The following is a 14,231-nucleotide window of genomic DNA, read 5'->3' on the forward strand; positions in this document are numbered from 1 at the left end:
CCTGAGGCCTAAGTAACCCACAGGCCAAGTTCAGTCAACATTTCTCTTATTGAATTGAGATCATCTGAAGAAATTAAATCCAAAGCAACCCCAAATTCGCAGCATGCACCCCAAGAAAATTGCCTCCAACTGACCAAGTCTATGCATTAATCCAGAAATCTACTTTTTAGGAAGCACGATGTTCTTTATAATTGGGCTTAATTATACGACAATTGAGTTATTCTGTGGAGATGATTAATATCTTTAGATACAAAATTATTTAAGAAAAATAATTTATTTTGACACACCCTTGTAAGGCTTAGAAGACTGGCCATTTGCCAAGAGGCACAAATGTTCCATTGAGACCGGTCAAGAACATAGGAGTGCTTTAAGGACAAGCATTGCCAGGCCACTGAAATAAATAACCTTGAAATAATGTATAGGCATTCATCATCATGGTATGCAAGAATATGGGAACAAACCATCAGTTATCAGAATTAAATCTTTCAAATTCTTTTGTATAAATTCAACCACTCCTGATGGCTGCATAAATGAAGATGAGCATAGGCTAAAACCTGAAAAGGTTCTGACAAATACACACTAAGCACTACAAATTCTTAAGAGTTACAGTGATTTTGGGTTTAGTTTAAAAGGACAGAAAATGTTCTCACTAACCGAAACTTGAAATTTCCAGGTTAGTGGGTTTTATTTATCAGTTGAACTATCTGCTCACTATGGCTAAGGATTTTCAAACAGGGCTCAGATCTCTAGGTAGACAGACCAGTTGAGAGTCATCCGCTCAGAAGAAGCCTACCGCTGGATATTTCAGGCCACTGAATGGAGATTAGGTGGTGATAAGAGTCATTTAGTACCATTCGAATTAGATGAAAAGATGAAAATTAGGTATTTGTTATCAATCCTGGGAACTTTTCAGCTGCTGCTTGGCTGATTATTGTAAAGCGTGGCATTTCTCTAAATTGTTACATAAAATACAGTATTTCTTGAACATCAAATTAATTTTGCTTCTTTCCTTAGTTGTTTTATTTAGAAGGCATACCCTGCCTTATTTCCAAAGGAACTGAAGGATATACATCGAATTCCCATGTGTGGCAGATTAGGAACATAATAGCTGAGAAAAGAATAGATTTTTCAAGGTAAATATATATTTTTAAAGAATATGTTATTTCCTCTAAATGTAGATCCTGCTACTTGTGCATTCATATATCTGATTTGCTATGCACATATACCAACAGAAAACTTTCAAGCTACTCAATCAACTCCAGATTGATCCACTACTTTAAAAAAAAACACGATAAGCCCTAACTCTGAGGCTTGCAATATCAACAGCTGACTAGGAGACCTCCTCACCTCAAAGTAGGCATCTTATGAATTTTGTTGAACATTCTATCCAATCTCTTTAAAATGAGGATCAGGGCCGGCCTCACAGCCTCAGCTGTCCAGTCAGTAATGGGTAGCATTTCCATGATGTAGCGTCGAAGCCCACGGCTCTCCATCGTCTGGGTGTCGTATGGTGCCAGCTTCAGAAGGGAGTGTGCAATTTCTGCCAACCTAAAATGTTTTTCATATTTAAGCATAGAATGCCACAATAAAAATTTTCCATGTCAATCAACCCCCTTCCAATACACCAAATTCCTGAACTAAGAACATTCTGGCACATTATCTCATAATTTTTAAACAAACTTAAAAAAAAATCAGGATAAAATGAGGTCCATAAATTTCAATTGGTTGATATGTTTTTTAACTCTTTCTAATTTGTAGGTTCCTCCTAGCCTGCTCTTTATTTTGGACATCTTATAATTTATTTGTTGAAGAAATTAGCTGTTTGTCCTGTAGCATTTCCTGCACTCTGGATTTTGCTGGTTAAATCTCTGTAGCGTCATTTAATCTATCCCACTGTCCCCATATTTAATTCAATTGGTAGTTAGATCTAGGGGCTAGATCAAAGTAGGTTTTGATTTTCTGGTAAGTGTACTTCACAGGAGATGTGTACTTTCATCAGGAGGCTCATGACTCCTATTTGTCACATGACTCCTAGTGGTCACTTTTTTTTCTTTTTTCTTTTTGTGGTCACTCTTTTTATGTCAGCTGCCACTAGTGATCATTACACAGATCCATTAATTTATTAGACGGAGTACCATGGTAATATTGCATCATTACTCTTCTCATGTATTAACTGCATCATTTTAATATGGAGAAATTTCTTTTTGATTACTCCAGGAGAGAGAATAAATGCCTAAAAGGAACTACAGTTTAAGAGCTCCCCAGGAGACTCTGACAAGCACTCCGGTTTAGGAATCAGAGCCAAGCTACTGCATCTCTAACACTCGAATTGCTCTACCCCATCTGACTAGTGCCAAGGATGGAGAATTCACTACTCATAAATGGGTAAATATTGACATTCCTGATGCCTAAGTAGCCCACAGGTCAATTTCAGTCAACATTTCTCTTGTTGAATTGAGATCATCTGAAAAAATTAAATCCAAAGCAACTCCAAGGCAGTTCATCCCATCTTTGGAGGTCTACAATGTAAAAAGCGCTCCATACTTTGTTCCCAAGTTCCCTCAGTTTCTTTCTCCTATGCTTAGTCTGGAAGCTTGAATTCAGTCCATCTTCTCCATGGCAACCCTTCATTGTCAAGAAATAGTTATTGTTTCTTCATTCCCACTAGTCTTCTCTCCATATTGAACATTTACATTGTCCTTCTGGAAATTGTGTGTGAATGTGCATGTTTTTAAAAAATCATTTTAGGGCCGGCCCGGTGGTTCAGGCAGTTAGAGCTCCATGCTCCTAACTCCGAAGGCTACAGGTTCGATTCCCACATGGGCCAGTGGGCTCTCAACCACAAGGTTGCCGGTTCAACTCCTTGAGTCCCGCAAGGGATGGTGGGCTGTGCCCCCTGCAACTAAAATTGAACACGGCACCTTGAGATGAGCTGCCGCTGAGCTCCCGGATGGCTCAGTTGGTTGGAGCACAGGCTCTCAACCACAAGTCCTATTCCCCTTCCCCAATAATAAAAAAAATGTTTTTAAAAAAAATCATTTTAAACAGCCTGTTGATTCTTTTGTTTATCTTTTTCTCACAAAGGTGACACACAGAAAATAATTCTTTACTTTTCAGGTTGTGTGTATGACAGATAAATGTATACCTATACGCACATATTTCTTTTCCCTTATTATTTTATATGTAACATTGAGAAATTATCAATCTATTTTAATCTTGAAACAATATTTAGAACTGAATTTGAGTCACTTTACAGATTATTACCTGAATTTCTCTAATCCCTGATCATTTTACAAAATGAATTTGCTTTAAGCATAAAACAAAAATTTCCTTTAATACAGTTTTTTTGCTGTACTATCACATGAATAGCCTCTTGGTAAAAAACATTCGTTCCTATGATCCTTTCCTAATGAGAACAGAAGAGATTTTCCTCTTGAGAGGGAAAGGGAGAAAGGAGAGGGGAAGCTGTAGAGAGGTAGGGAGGGGAGGAGAGGAAGGGGAAGAGGAAGAGGGCCAAAGAGAGGGTGAGAGAGAGAGAGAGAGGAGAGAATTTGCAGAGCTTACTATCCTACTATCCTGCTGCTTTGGCAGCTCTGAGTTGGTCAAATGAGGCAATAAATTCCTTTAGGGCAGAGACTATCTAATCAAGAATGTTTTCCCTGAGAGAGCCTTGCAGTCAACCATGCATTTTGCAAGTGCAGGCGTATATATTGCCTCAATACTGCTTCTTGGCTCTTTGGCTCAAATCAAATATTTCTTGAGAATGTCTCTTCTATGTTTTATATCATCCCATTTGTTTTTGTTTTTTTTAAATCAACCCTCTCTCCTTGAGTTATACGATCCATTCTTATGACTTTAAACAGCACCTACATGCCCACAATTCCAAAATGTATATATTTAGCTCTGACTTCTGCATATACCCAAATGTGTATATTTTTTATAAGAGAAAACCTTAATTATACCTGTTGATTGGTGTAGGGTCAAAGTATACGGATCTGCCCCTATTCAGCAACACAGAGTATCTCTGGCCAGAGATCGTGGCCAGGTCCATTTTTATCAACAGCTTATTGTGAGAAATTGCATTAATAGAGAACATTTAGTCTATTTCCTGGCAGTAAAAATTTTGCCTACCCGCCAGTAGATCCAGGCCATGAAATAACTGTGCTCTTGAATGACATTATCCTGGCTCCAGAGAGATCGCTGTTGGCTGGATCCCATTATGACGTTATGGCAACTTTCAGGACCAACAGGCATCTGGCCATAGGAAACTGGCACTTTATCTATTATGGGATGTTGTTGAGGACATTGTTCATCCCACCACTCTTTCCTTTTAACACCAACCAGGAGACATTTCTTGTTCTTTGTATTTTAAAAAAGTAATGTTTTACCAAACACCTAGTTGTTTTTATTTTATTAACACTATGAGTTTTTAATTGATCATTTCCCTTTCATTGCTTTGATAACTCAGATGCTCAAAGTCGAATTTATGATTCATGAAGAGCATCTACTGTGATCAAGTCATATGGATTCCCTGTGCTAATCTTATCAGAAACATAATTATTTACCTGAATTTTCCACATTGTTCTGACGCTCTAATTTGTATATTCTATCCCTTTGTATCATGTAATTTTCTAAGTTGCCTCAAGTACTTTGAAAAATGATAAATACATAAATACCCATGTGACATATAGTACTAGCAACACTGCGTTATAGTTATTTTCTAGGTGTGCCTCTTGTATTGGACTGTGATTATGTTGAAGACCAGGACATTATTTTACATCCCCACTATCTAGCTTAGTATTTAGATCGTTCTTTTTTGGGGGGGTTGGGGGCTGGGGGAAACGGGGAATCTATTTCAATGTCTTTATTAACTCTTAAAAAAGTACATTCCAATGTATTTCAAAGTGATCTAGAGATCCTGGAGGGGGCTTGGAAGTCCATATTTGGATCATTTTCATTAGCGTTAGTATCTACTGGACTCTATTAACTAACTCAGAGCAAGGCACCCAGCGAAATCATTTGAACTACAGCTCATTCAACCTTTAATAGGGTTTGTGCTCTAGAGGGAGCTCCAGGCCACTCTGACTCATCCTTTCCCCTCCCTCCAAATGCCTTCAAAAGTATAGATACAGATGGTCAAGTTATAGGACGGTTACTAACCTATAATCAAGGTCTCTCTCTGTCTCTCTCTCTCTCAATCTGTCTCTCTCACAATATCTATCTTTCAGAAATCTTTTCCACTTTCTGCCACAAAATGGCTGTCAGCAGTAGTGATTATCTGACTCTGGAAATGGATGTTTCTCTGTTCACAGAATTACTTAGATCGGCTAGCCATGATCAGTAGGAAAAGAAGGGGGATGGACTGAATGAAGCACTGGGTTGCTATGGCAACGGGATCTTAACACTCCAAACTTTCCTCCCCTTTCCCAATGCAAGAGCTGAAATTCTCCGTGTGAAATAAGCTCTTCCCTATTACTGCACAGCGGGGAGTGTAAAGCTCTGGAATTCTGGGTGTGTCAACGTCTCAGAGAATGTGAAATTAGCCTGGAGGAGAAAGGGCCTGTGTTCTCTATATATTTCTAGCTTTTCCCTCATTTAGTACATTCCAAAATTTTTAAGGGATAATTTTAAGAAGAAAAAAAAAACAACAAAGTCAATAATCAGGAAGTTGGCATGTTTTGCCAAACAGCAATGTTATTTCTGAATGGCTAGAACCTAAGTCTATCTTTAGCTTTATAGATATGCTAAACTTTTCAAGCGAATATTTTTGTTACCCGTGGAATTTTCCTTTCAAGAAAGTTTTATGCCCCTTTACAATTGTTGGAAATCTGAATGGAAGTTTCTCTGGAATCATGGTCCTTCTAAGGAATTTGAAAATGCAAACACAGCCTTTATAATTAGAGTAACAAGTGAGATGGCATCTCTATAGGAAGAAGGAAATATGAGGGCTCAGATATGCAATTCTAGGGCCTCTTTCTGGCACATCAGGAGTTAAAATTTTGAAATGATGACTGGCACCATCCAGTTCAGAATTTTTACCTGGGGTACTGTTTTGAAACATTGGAAGGCTACCATGCACAATTCGCATAAAGCGTAAAGCAGATTCAGACCCAAGCCAAGTGTGGCTCAGAGCTAAAACCGCTCACTTTCCTTCCTTAGGTGGTGTAGGGGCAGAGCAAGTTCTGGAACAGAAATCAGTAATGCATTTTTCATGTAAAATAATAAAGAGGAAACATTCAATTCTTGTGAAAAGTTTGTATCCGGGCAGTAAACAGTACTTGGAAGAAGGCTACTTTTCTATGAATGCAGGTGATGGGTGATGAAATTTCCCTTTCGCTCTCTTGATTGAGGGTCAAATACAGGGACTGTGCTTTTGTCTTTAAGAGCACTTCCCCCCCACCCCCTCCACTCTGAGATCCTTTTTGACGAACTTACAATATGTTTTCCCAGAGGGCCTTGTACAATATGCATCGAAGCCACAGGAAACAAATCATTCTGAGTATCCCACGTTCTTATCCTGGGGATTCTTCCTCCCCCTACCCACATCTCAAACAGATGGCCCAAGCTGTGTCCACACTCAGGGGCAAGGAAAACAAGAACAGTACCTCATGTGGGACTTCACATCCAGTAGTTCCAGAGCGGTGACCCGTGGTTCCCCAGCCAGGTTTTGTAAGATCTTCAGCCTTGGCCCGCAGTGCTTGTAGAATTCTGTGCAAATATTCAGCAGGGACTCCCGGGGTCTTCTGAACTCCTCCCGAGCAATTCGTTCATCCAGTTCCTCTCTGGGAAGGCCTTGCCCTTCCTCCAGCAAGTGAAGGTTTTCCCTGGAGAATTATAAAAGGTTAACTGGAAGCCTGAAAATGTGTGTGTATGGCAACTCTGAGAAGAGGGTATCACGCCGAAGAAAAATATACGATTCCTTCATTATATAAATGTTAATGAATCAGTAGGGTGGGGCCTAGGAAAAACTCAACTAAAGGATAAAGGAAGTTTATCATCCTAAAGGAGATCACCATCCTAAATTGTAGTGGCTTTACATTAGCCAGTTCCTGAGGATTTACCCAGAAATAATACGCTATCCATTAATTATATCTAATGGAACTAACCCAGCTCACAGGCAATCATCACAAAATGTCAGAATTAGTATGAAATTACAGCTGTCTTTCCATACCTGATAAAGTGCAGTTTGGCTCCTTGTTCCTGGTACCTGGGAGTAAGAAAAACAGTTTGCATAACTATCAGAGCAAGACCAGGGGCCCTGTGGTGGGGCTTCTTAAGGACTTTTCTTATGAAAAGCCCTCAAAGCTATACATTTTGATAAACTCACAAATACACATATAGTAATCCTAAAATATAGAATCTTTAGCTTTCATTTGGCTGCCACATATGCTGCAATTATAGATACTATGAAAGTTGTTTCATTGCCATATAATTTGTTGAAGATATAAAAGCACATATAAATTCGTGGAATATAGCCAAATGAGGGGAATTTTTGAAAACTTTGAAAGTAAAGTAAATCTAAGTTATAGTTATAATACCATATGCTCTCTTTGTGATCAGAGGAAGAAATATGGCTGACTGTCTTTCAGTCATGGAGATGCATTGCTTTATGACCGATTGATAATAGAACTTTAGAAGCCTTTTTTTCCATTCACCTTTCATCTAGTAGTTGAATCTAGCCCCTAAATATCACTTAAATTATAATCATTTTTTCTCCATGTAAGAAATCGAGGCATGAGTTAACTATCACATCAGGTAACTTATAGTTGAGTTTAGAATTTGTTTTATTTTTAATATAACTGTATATGTATAATGAGCAGGAAATTTACATAAACTAACTTTACATAAATAATGATACAGACTTTAAATGTGCTTCAAAAAAACTGGAAAATTAGTTTCTCCTTACGATCTTCCTGCTAAATACTCCATACTGGGAAAAGAGAACCTTCAAACTGACTTTGGGTTTGCCCTATCTTAAAACTTCCTTCAGGAAGAAGCTAATTATGTGTAAACTGTGTGTGTGTGTGTGTGTGTGTGTGTGTGTGTGTGTGTGTGTGTATTAGAGTATTTAGGGGTTAACACAGACAGAATGAAGCAGGTGAAATATTAAAGTGTCTGAGTTACACCAAAACAGGGAAGGAGATTAAGTCAAAGACCATGAAAGCATCATTTAAGGGCCTAAGGCACTTTGGATGAAATGTCTGTGGAAAATCTGTCCAGATGAAAGAAAGTTGACTCTGCATAACTGCCCTGGAATGAGAAACCACCTCCTGATTATTATTGTTTTATTTGCCTTTTTCTTGGAGGCAAATGAAACAACACTGGAATAGTTCAAAGACCACCCAGGAGGCAGAGAACATTTTGTATATCCATGCAAACAAACGGACACAAATGCCAATTTACGAAGGTCGCTTGGATTTCTCTCTGACATTTTCAAAAGAAGCCTTGGTTATTTTCTTGAACTCTAAACTCTCACCTTCTTTCCTTTTCCTTGGAGATTTTCACACTTAACATTGACTAATTTTAGGATTCCTTTCATTCCCAACAGCCGAGATTCAGGTTGTATGAAATTGAGAGACCATAGAAGAATAAGGCAGGTAAATTACCTGGTGTTCACCCCAGACGACATGGTGTGATTGGCTGTGGTGGTCCCTTTATGACCTTGGTCACACCTACTCATCTGTGGGGCTGTCATGGGCCTGCAGCAATGACAGTAACCACCGCAACAGAAGTAAAAACATTAATGAAATCTTCACGTTATAGAAGCTCACATAAGTTTTAAGGTGGAATCTCTAAAGGACACACTATCTAGCTTTGGGCTTTTCTGTCACATTCTTTTGCTGTCTCCGTTCTGAGAGGCACTTTAAAGTTGATTCCCAAGGGTCTATCAGCTAACCATGATTTAATGTCTTCCACCTGGTTCTGAGTAATAAACTGATTCTTCAAACCAGACATTTATGAAATCAGGCTTCTAAGTCTGTACTGATTAAGTAAGAGTTAAGAGCTCACTTGTTTTCAATTCTACAGGTACCAGGATGTTCACCATTCTAGATAACAAGTAAAAGGTAAAGGTCTACACACCATTTTGGCCACCTACACCATAATCAACCACTCTATTTTTTTCTGAGAAACTACAAAGGAACAAAAGAATCTTTCTAGTCAAAATTATACCTCAGATTACCCAGGGAAGTGAGTAAATTAGTGTCTATTATAAGTCAGTAATTAAGATGCTTAGAAATTTCTTTGAATCATCTCATTTTATAGATGCAGTGTTCACTTTAAATATTAGGTAAATTTTGCCTCTGTATCAACTTTTAAGACATGGAGATGCAGCTTTTCAAAGCAATTGCTTGGATAAACCCTTTAAGATTTGTTGCTCTGATTTTCTGTGGTTGGAAAGTGAGGAAGCTTTAAACAATCACACCAGACCTTCTCTTTCTGTGCTTTGCTGTGGAGGCAGAATTTAAAGATGGCCCCAAATCCCTCACCCCTGGGTGTTATTCCAGTGCTTATGTTACATTATATGGCAAAAGGGAGATTACCTGGCCAGGCCTAATCTAATCACACCAGCCTTTAAAAAGCAGAGATTTTTTTTTTTTTTTTCTCACTAGGGTCAAAGAGATTCAAAGCATGGGGACTCAAGGTACCATTGCTAGATGGAAGATAGTGATGAGAAGGCAGGTGACTTCTAAAAGCAGAGCGTGGTCCCTGGCTGACAGTCAGAAGGAAAAGACCTAAAGCTGCATGATATTGGATTCTGCCAAAATTGTGAAACAGCTTGGAGGTGGATTTTCCCCCAGAACCTTCAGATGAGAGCCTCCACTGACATCTTGACTTTGGCCTTGTGAGACCCTGAGCAGAGAGAACAGCTGAGCTTGCCCTGACTTCCAGCTACAGCAATATGACATAGTAAATGTGTTTTGTCTCCAGTCTCTCAGTTCATGGTAACGTATTACACAACAACAGAAAACTAATACTATTAGGTTGGTGCAAAGTAATGGCGGTTTTTGCAATTATTTTTAACCTTTGAAACCGCAATTACTTTTGCACCAACTTAATAATCCATTTGTAATATCCTTATTTATGCATTACCACCTATATAACTGTTAATTTTTTTTCATGAATAAAGAAATTAAGAGTGTAGAGGTGAAATGTGATTCTTCTTATCTTCTTTTTGTAAAAACAGGAAAGCCAATTTTATTGTGAATAATTACAACCAACCAATAAGGCTAGTTTTCCATTCCACCAAAAGAATATTAAATGCACTAGAATATTAAATCCACAGCATTTTAAATGTCAGAGTTCCATCTATAATTCTTTGTGGAGTTTTGGGTAAGTCAATTTTGGATAAGTTAATTGATTTATCCTTATAAAAGAAACTAGAAAAGATGAAGCACCGATATTACATAATATAAGGAGAAATAACTAAAGTGGTACTTGGGGAAAATTGATTGCTCTTCTCTCCTCTATTTGCAGGAAGGGGCTAGTGACATAATCAGATGGGTGCAGAAAGAAGAGTGCAAGTCTGATATTTCTCCTTTGGATGTTCTTCCTCCCAGGACTTTCCTGAAACCATCATCAAAGCACTGAGACAACTTCCCATTGGAAGAGGCAATTTGTCATGGTTCCCTGTTCCACTGCTTCCCATCTCCTCACTTTAGGTGCATATGAGCACTTGAACAGTGATAGTCCACCCAAACCTTCTGGGCTACATTCTGCCTGCCTAGGTTGCCCATGTAGCTTATGGTTAGAAACTAAACATACGAGTATATCGACTTAATGAATCACAGTCTTACACCCTCTCTCACTTGCTGTGCATGCTGAAAAAGTCCTCCCTGGACTGAGGGACTTTGGCTAGCCTGCTCCTCAACAGAGCAAGATGGGGCTGGGAAAGTTGGTGCTTTTGGTGGGAATAAGTCATAGGCAGAATTTTTGGCTAAGGACGTGACCAAATGGAAGGAGAGAAGACACCAATCCTTTGAAGAAGGCTTCCTCACTTCCACTCCAGGGAAGAATATCTTCTTCCATCTAATTAGAACAAAAGTCAATCATCTGCAGTGCAGAGTGTCTTACATCCGCCTTCCCTACTCTTCTCCCTCAGTCTTCTGTCCCTGCTCTATGTCCACCCTCCCTCCAAATCTGGCCTTTCAATGCCTTCTGCTTCTGCACTCAAGAATCTGGTGACAGGTCTAACTTCAGAGTTCTTGGAACTCTGTGTAGGGCTGAACTCTATTGTCAATTTACCTTTGCCATTTCCACTCTCTCAGCCCTCTTTTCTCAGCACTACTGAGTCTTGCCCAACAGAGAATCTGTTAATTCTAACATTAGAATAAAATCTTGTAGTTTGTGTTTGTCCTGCAGTTCTTGATGTTACAGTAAAAGTACAAGTCTTTACAAACAATAAAATAATAGAAGACTGCTTAGTTGGAATTGCAGACATTTCATGTTTTATAAAATAAGAGCTAGTAGAAATGTAGATCATATTTTCGTATTCACTAAATTGGTCCTTTTACAAAAGATTTGTTTACTACTGGGTTAAAACTGCCACAGACGCTCACCAAGCTACATGCGGATGTACTTGCATGTTTAGCAATCATGGTACAATAATAATAATTATTGTTATTGTGATAATTATAATAATAAAATTGTTATCATTCAGAGTACTTAGCACTATTTATCCAAACAATTTAGGCAGCGTGTGCAGTTTTAAGCCATAAAGGGCTCAGTTTGGGCAGATAATCTGTAAATAAAGACTGAGTTTTATTTCATCTTTTTTTCCTTCATCTTTTCAGTCAATACATAGAGTTTAAGCCTGTGGACATTTCTGACCATGGGATTACCTGGTGAGGACCTCTACACTGTATAGGAGGGCCTGTAGGGATGTTGCAAGGGCAGCTGTGGCAGCAATCTCCTCTCGGGCAGCAGGCACTGTCTCCACTTGTGATGTCTGCCTCTTTAGCTTTTGTAGGTAACATGGGACTAAAGCTTCCAAGACCATCAGCATCTGAAGACTATATCCACAGAAAAAAAACCAAGTCACATTTTACTTTTGTTGGTTGTGGCATATTTAGGAACATGCATAAATGAAAAGACAAACATTGAAATTTGACATGGGAAAACTGGCAAGAATAATGATCAAATCCTGTAACACAAAAGCTCAAAATGACAGAAACTCTAACGGACAAACTTTGATTTAGGCCAAAATAAAATACGTCCTCCCAAAAAACCTAATCAATGAATTAAATCTTTGTTAAAAATTTTATGTGGAAAGAAAATAATCTCAATGAAAATAACTTTGATAAAATAAAATGCAAATAAGAAATGAAAAGTTGAAAGTGATTTATTTACAACTTGAAATGATTGATCAAGGAATTAAACAGGCATACGGAAATTAGCTTTAGAAAATAATCCCTTAATAAAATTTACCACTGTAGGAATAGTTAGGATGGAGATGTTTATATACTTGGGGTCAAAATATCCACTCGGTTAAAATAGTATAGCTGCAATAGTCGGGTCAACATTTTTTTACACTGATTGATAACCAAAAATAGGTTTAAGGAGGAACATGAGAGTATGCCAAATTGATGATAAGGAGATCGTGATGAGGCAGAGAGAATTAAGAATTTGAAGTAACGTGTAAGCCTGTAAAGCCTCAAGTAATCTTTACATCCCAAGTAGGTTACCTTATTTTACTTTCAGATCAGCTTTAGTTTTCTACCCAGTATTCCATAAATCACCTGATCTATAGATGTTTCAGGATAGGCTTGATTATTAGGTTGGAACTGGACAGGTGTGAATGGACAGATGCAAGTTCTCCGGCCTCCCTTACCAGGAGAATCACTGGTCATATTCCCTTTCACTTCAGATCTGAGTCAGAGTCACAACTCATCCCAAGACCAAGAGATCATCAACTGCTCTGGGGAGGTCGACCAACGGAGGTGACTCTCGTTTAGACCAGAGCTAGCATTTTGGAATTGGGATGATACTCAGACAAGATTTATATTCCTGTGTTTTGTGTGACAGGAGTTCGTAGTCTCAATTCTCTGAATTTACATCAGAAAGTCACTAAACTTCTTAGATCTGGCAGTCTTAACAGAGGAGCAATGTCCTGGAACACTTTATCAGCCCATACTTCTCTCAAAGTAAGAGAAAGCAGAGGCAAAAACTATATGATGTTTATGGCTAACGGTCAAATTTTCTCAAACTATTTTCTGACCACAAAGGACTACCAGGAAAGGAATTACGAATGAGGAAAATAAGAAAACTGAAACAGTTGGCTGTTGTTTGATTCATTCATTCCATAAGTGATTACTATTACACCTTCCATGGAATAAAGCATCATGTCGGACACTGGAAGATTTACACAAATATACCAAACATGTGGTAGCATATAGTCTGGTGCTTTGTTTACAAGTTCGGTATTATCGGAAAAGATCAAAGACTGAGAAGGATAGAGGGTGAAAGTGCCTAATGTTGATATAACTGGGGAGGCGACAGGGTTTGTTAATCCAGAATTATGGAATAGTTAAAGGAACGCAATTCTATTGTTTTTAAGGATGTAAACTACATCGAGGAGACTATCTGTGGTTCACTTGAATTATTGTTTCTGCCTTTTGAAGACTTATTTTAATAGAGAGATGGGATTGATTTTCATTTCACATAGTAGTGTATATCTCAGACCTCAGCCAACATCCTGGAATTGGGAACTCTCTATACGAGTCTTTTGAATTTCTTGCACTTAGCAAAATAACAGGCAAGATATATTCTTGCTCTTTGTGAGACAGGAGTTCTTATTGCTCCTTGAAAGGAGTTTCCTTAAATAGTTTAAAAGTCTATTCTAAACTTGTATTTGCTATTAATTTGTATTATATGTGAGGATATTTTCTAAACAAGACTAAACATCTTAGCTACTGCAAAAAATTCCAAATTAGGGGTTTTCAAGTTAATGAAGACTTACTCTATGTTCCAGTACCTCTGCTATGACAAGTTTCCTAAAATTCAGTTTTTGAAAACTTATTTGCCGGAATGTTACAGGGTGATTAGCAAACATAACCTTTGTATTCGTTCACTTTTATTTCTTTTGCTATATTTACTTGTCACGAGGCACAGAATAAAGGGCTGCAGTTACCTTCTGAACGATTCAGGAGCATATGCCACCACCGTGACACAGAGCTTAATGGCCTCACTGATAGAAAATGTCAGGTCTTCGTTTCCATAGCAGAAATCTGAAG

General features: G+C 38.3%; 1 protein-coding gene across 14 annotated transcripts in view; it reads right to left on the minus strand.

The window, feature by feature from the left end:
• The window catches only part of UNC80 (unc-80 homolog, NALCN channel complex subunit), a 187,430-nt gene that overhangs the window by 27,164 nt on the left and 146,035 nt on the right, over window positions 1–14,231 (minus strand). For all 14 annotated transcript variants that reach the window (XM_033111946.1, XM_033111945.1, XM_033111944.1 and 11 more), the window contains 6 exons: window positions 14,129–14,225; window positions 11,841–12,011; window positions 8,607–8,699; window positions 7,172–7,207; window positions 6,606–6,824; window positions 1,348–1,548 (listed from right to left, as the gene is read on the minus strand). In XM_033111946.1, coding sequence (XP_032967837.1) covers window positions 1,348–1,548; window positions 6,606–6,824; window positions 7,172–7,207; window positions 8,607–8,699; window positions 11,841–12,011; window positions 14,129–14,225 — 817 coding nt within the window. The remainder of the gene's footprint in view (window positions 1–1,347; window positions 1,549–6,605; window positions 6,825–7,171; window positions 7,208–8,606; window positions 8,700–11,840; window positions 12,012–14,128; window positions 14,226–14,231) is intronic.

This window comes from Rhinolophus ferrumequinum, chromosome 8 (genome assembly GCF_004115265.2).
Source record: "Rhinolophus ferrumequinum isolate MPI-CBG mRhiFer1 chromosome 8, mRhiFer1_v1.p, whole genome shotgun sequence".
NCBI classification, from domain to species: Eukaryota; Metazoa; Chordata; class Mammalia; order Chiroptera; family Rhinolophidae; genus Rhinolophus; species Rhinolophus ferrumequinum.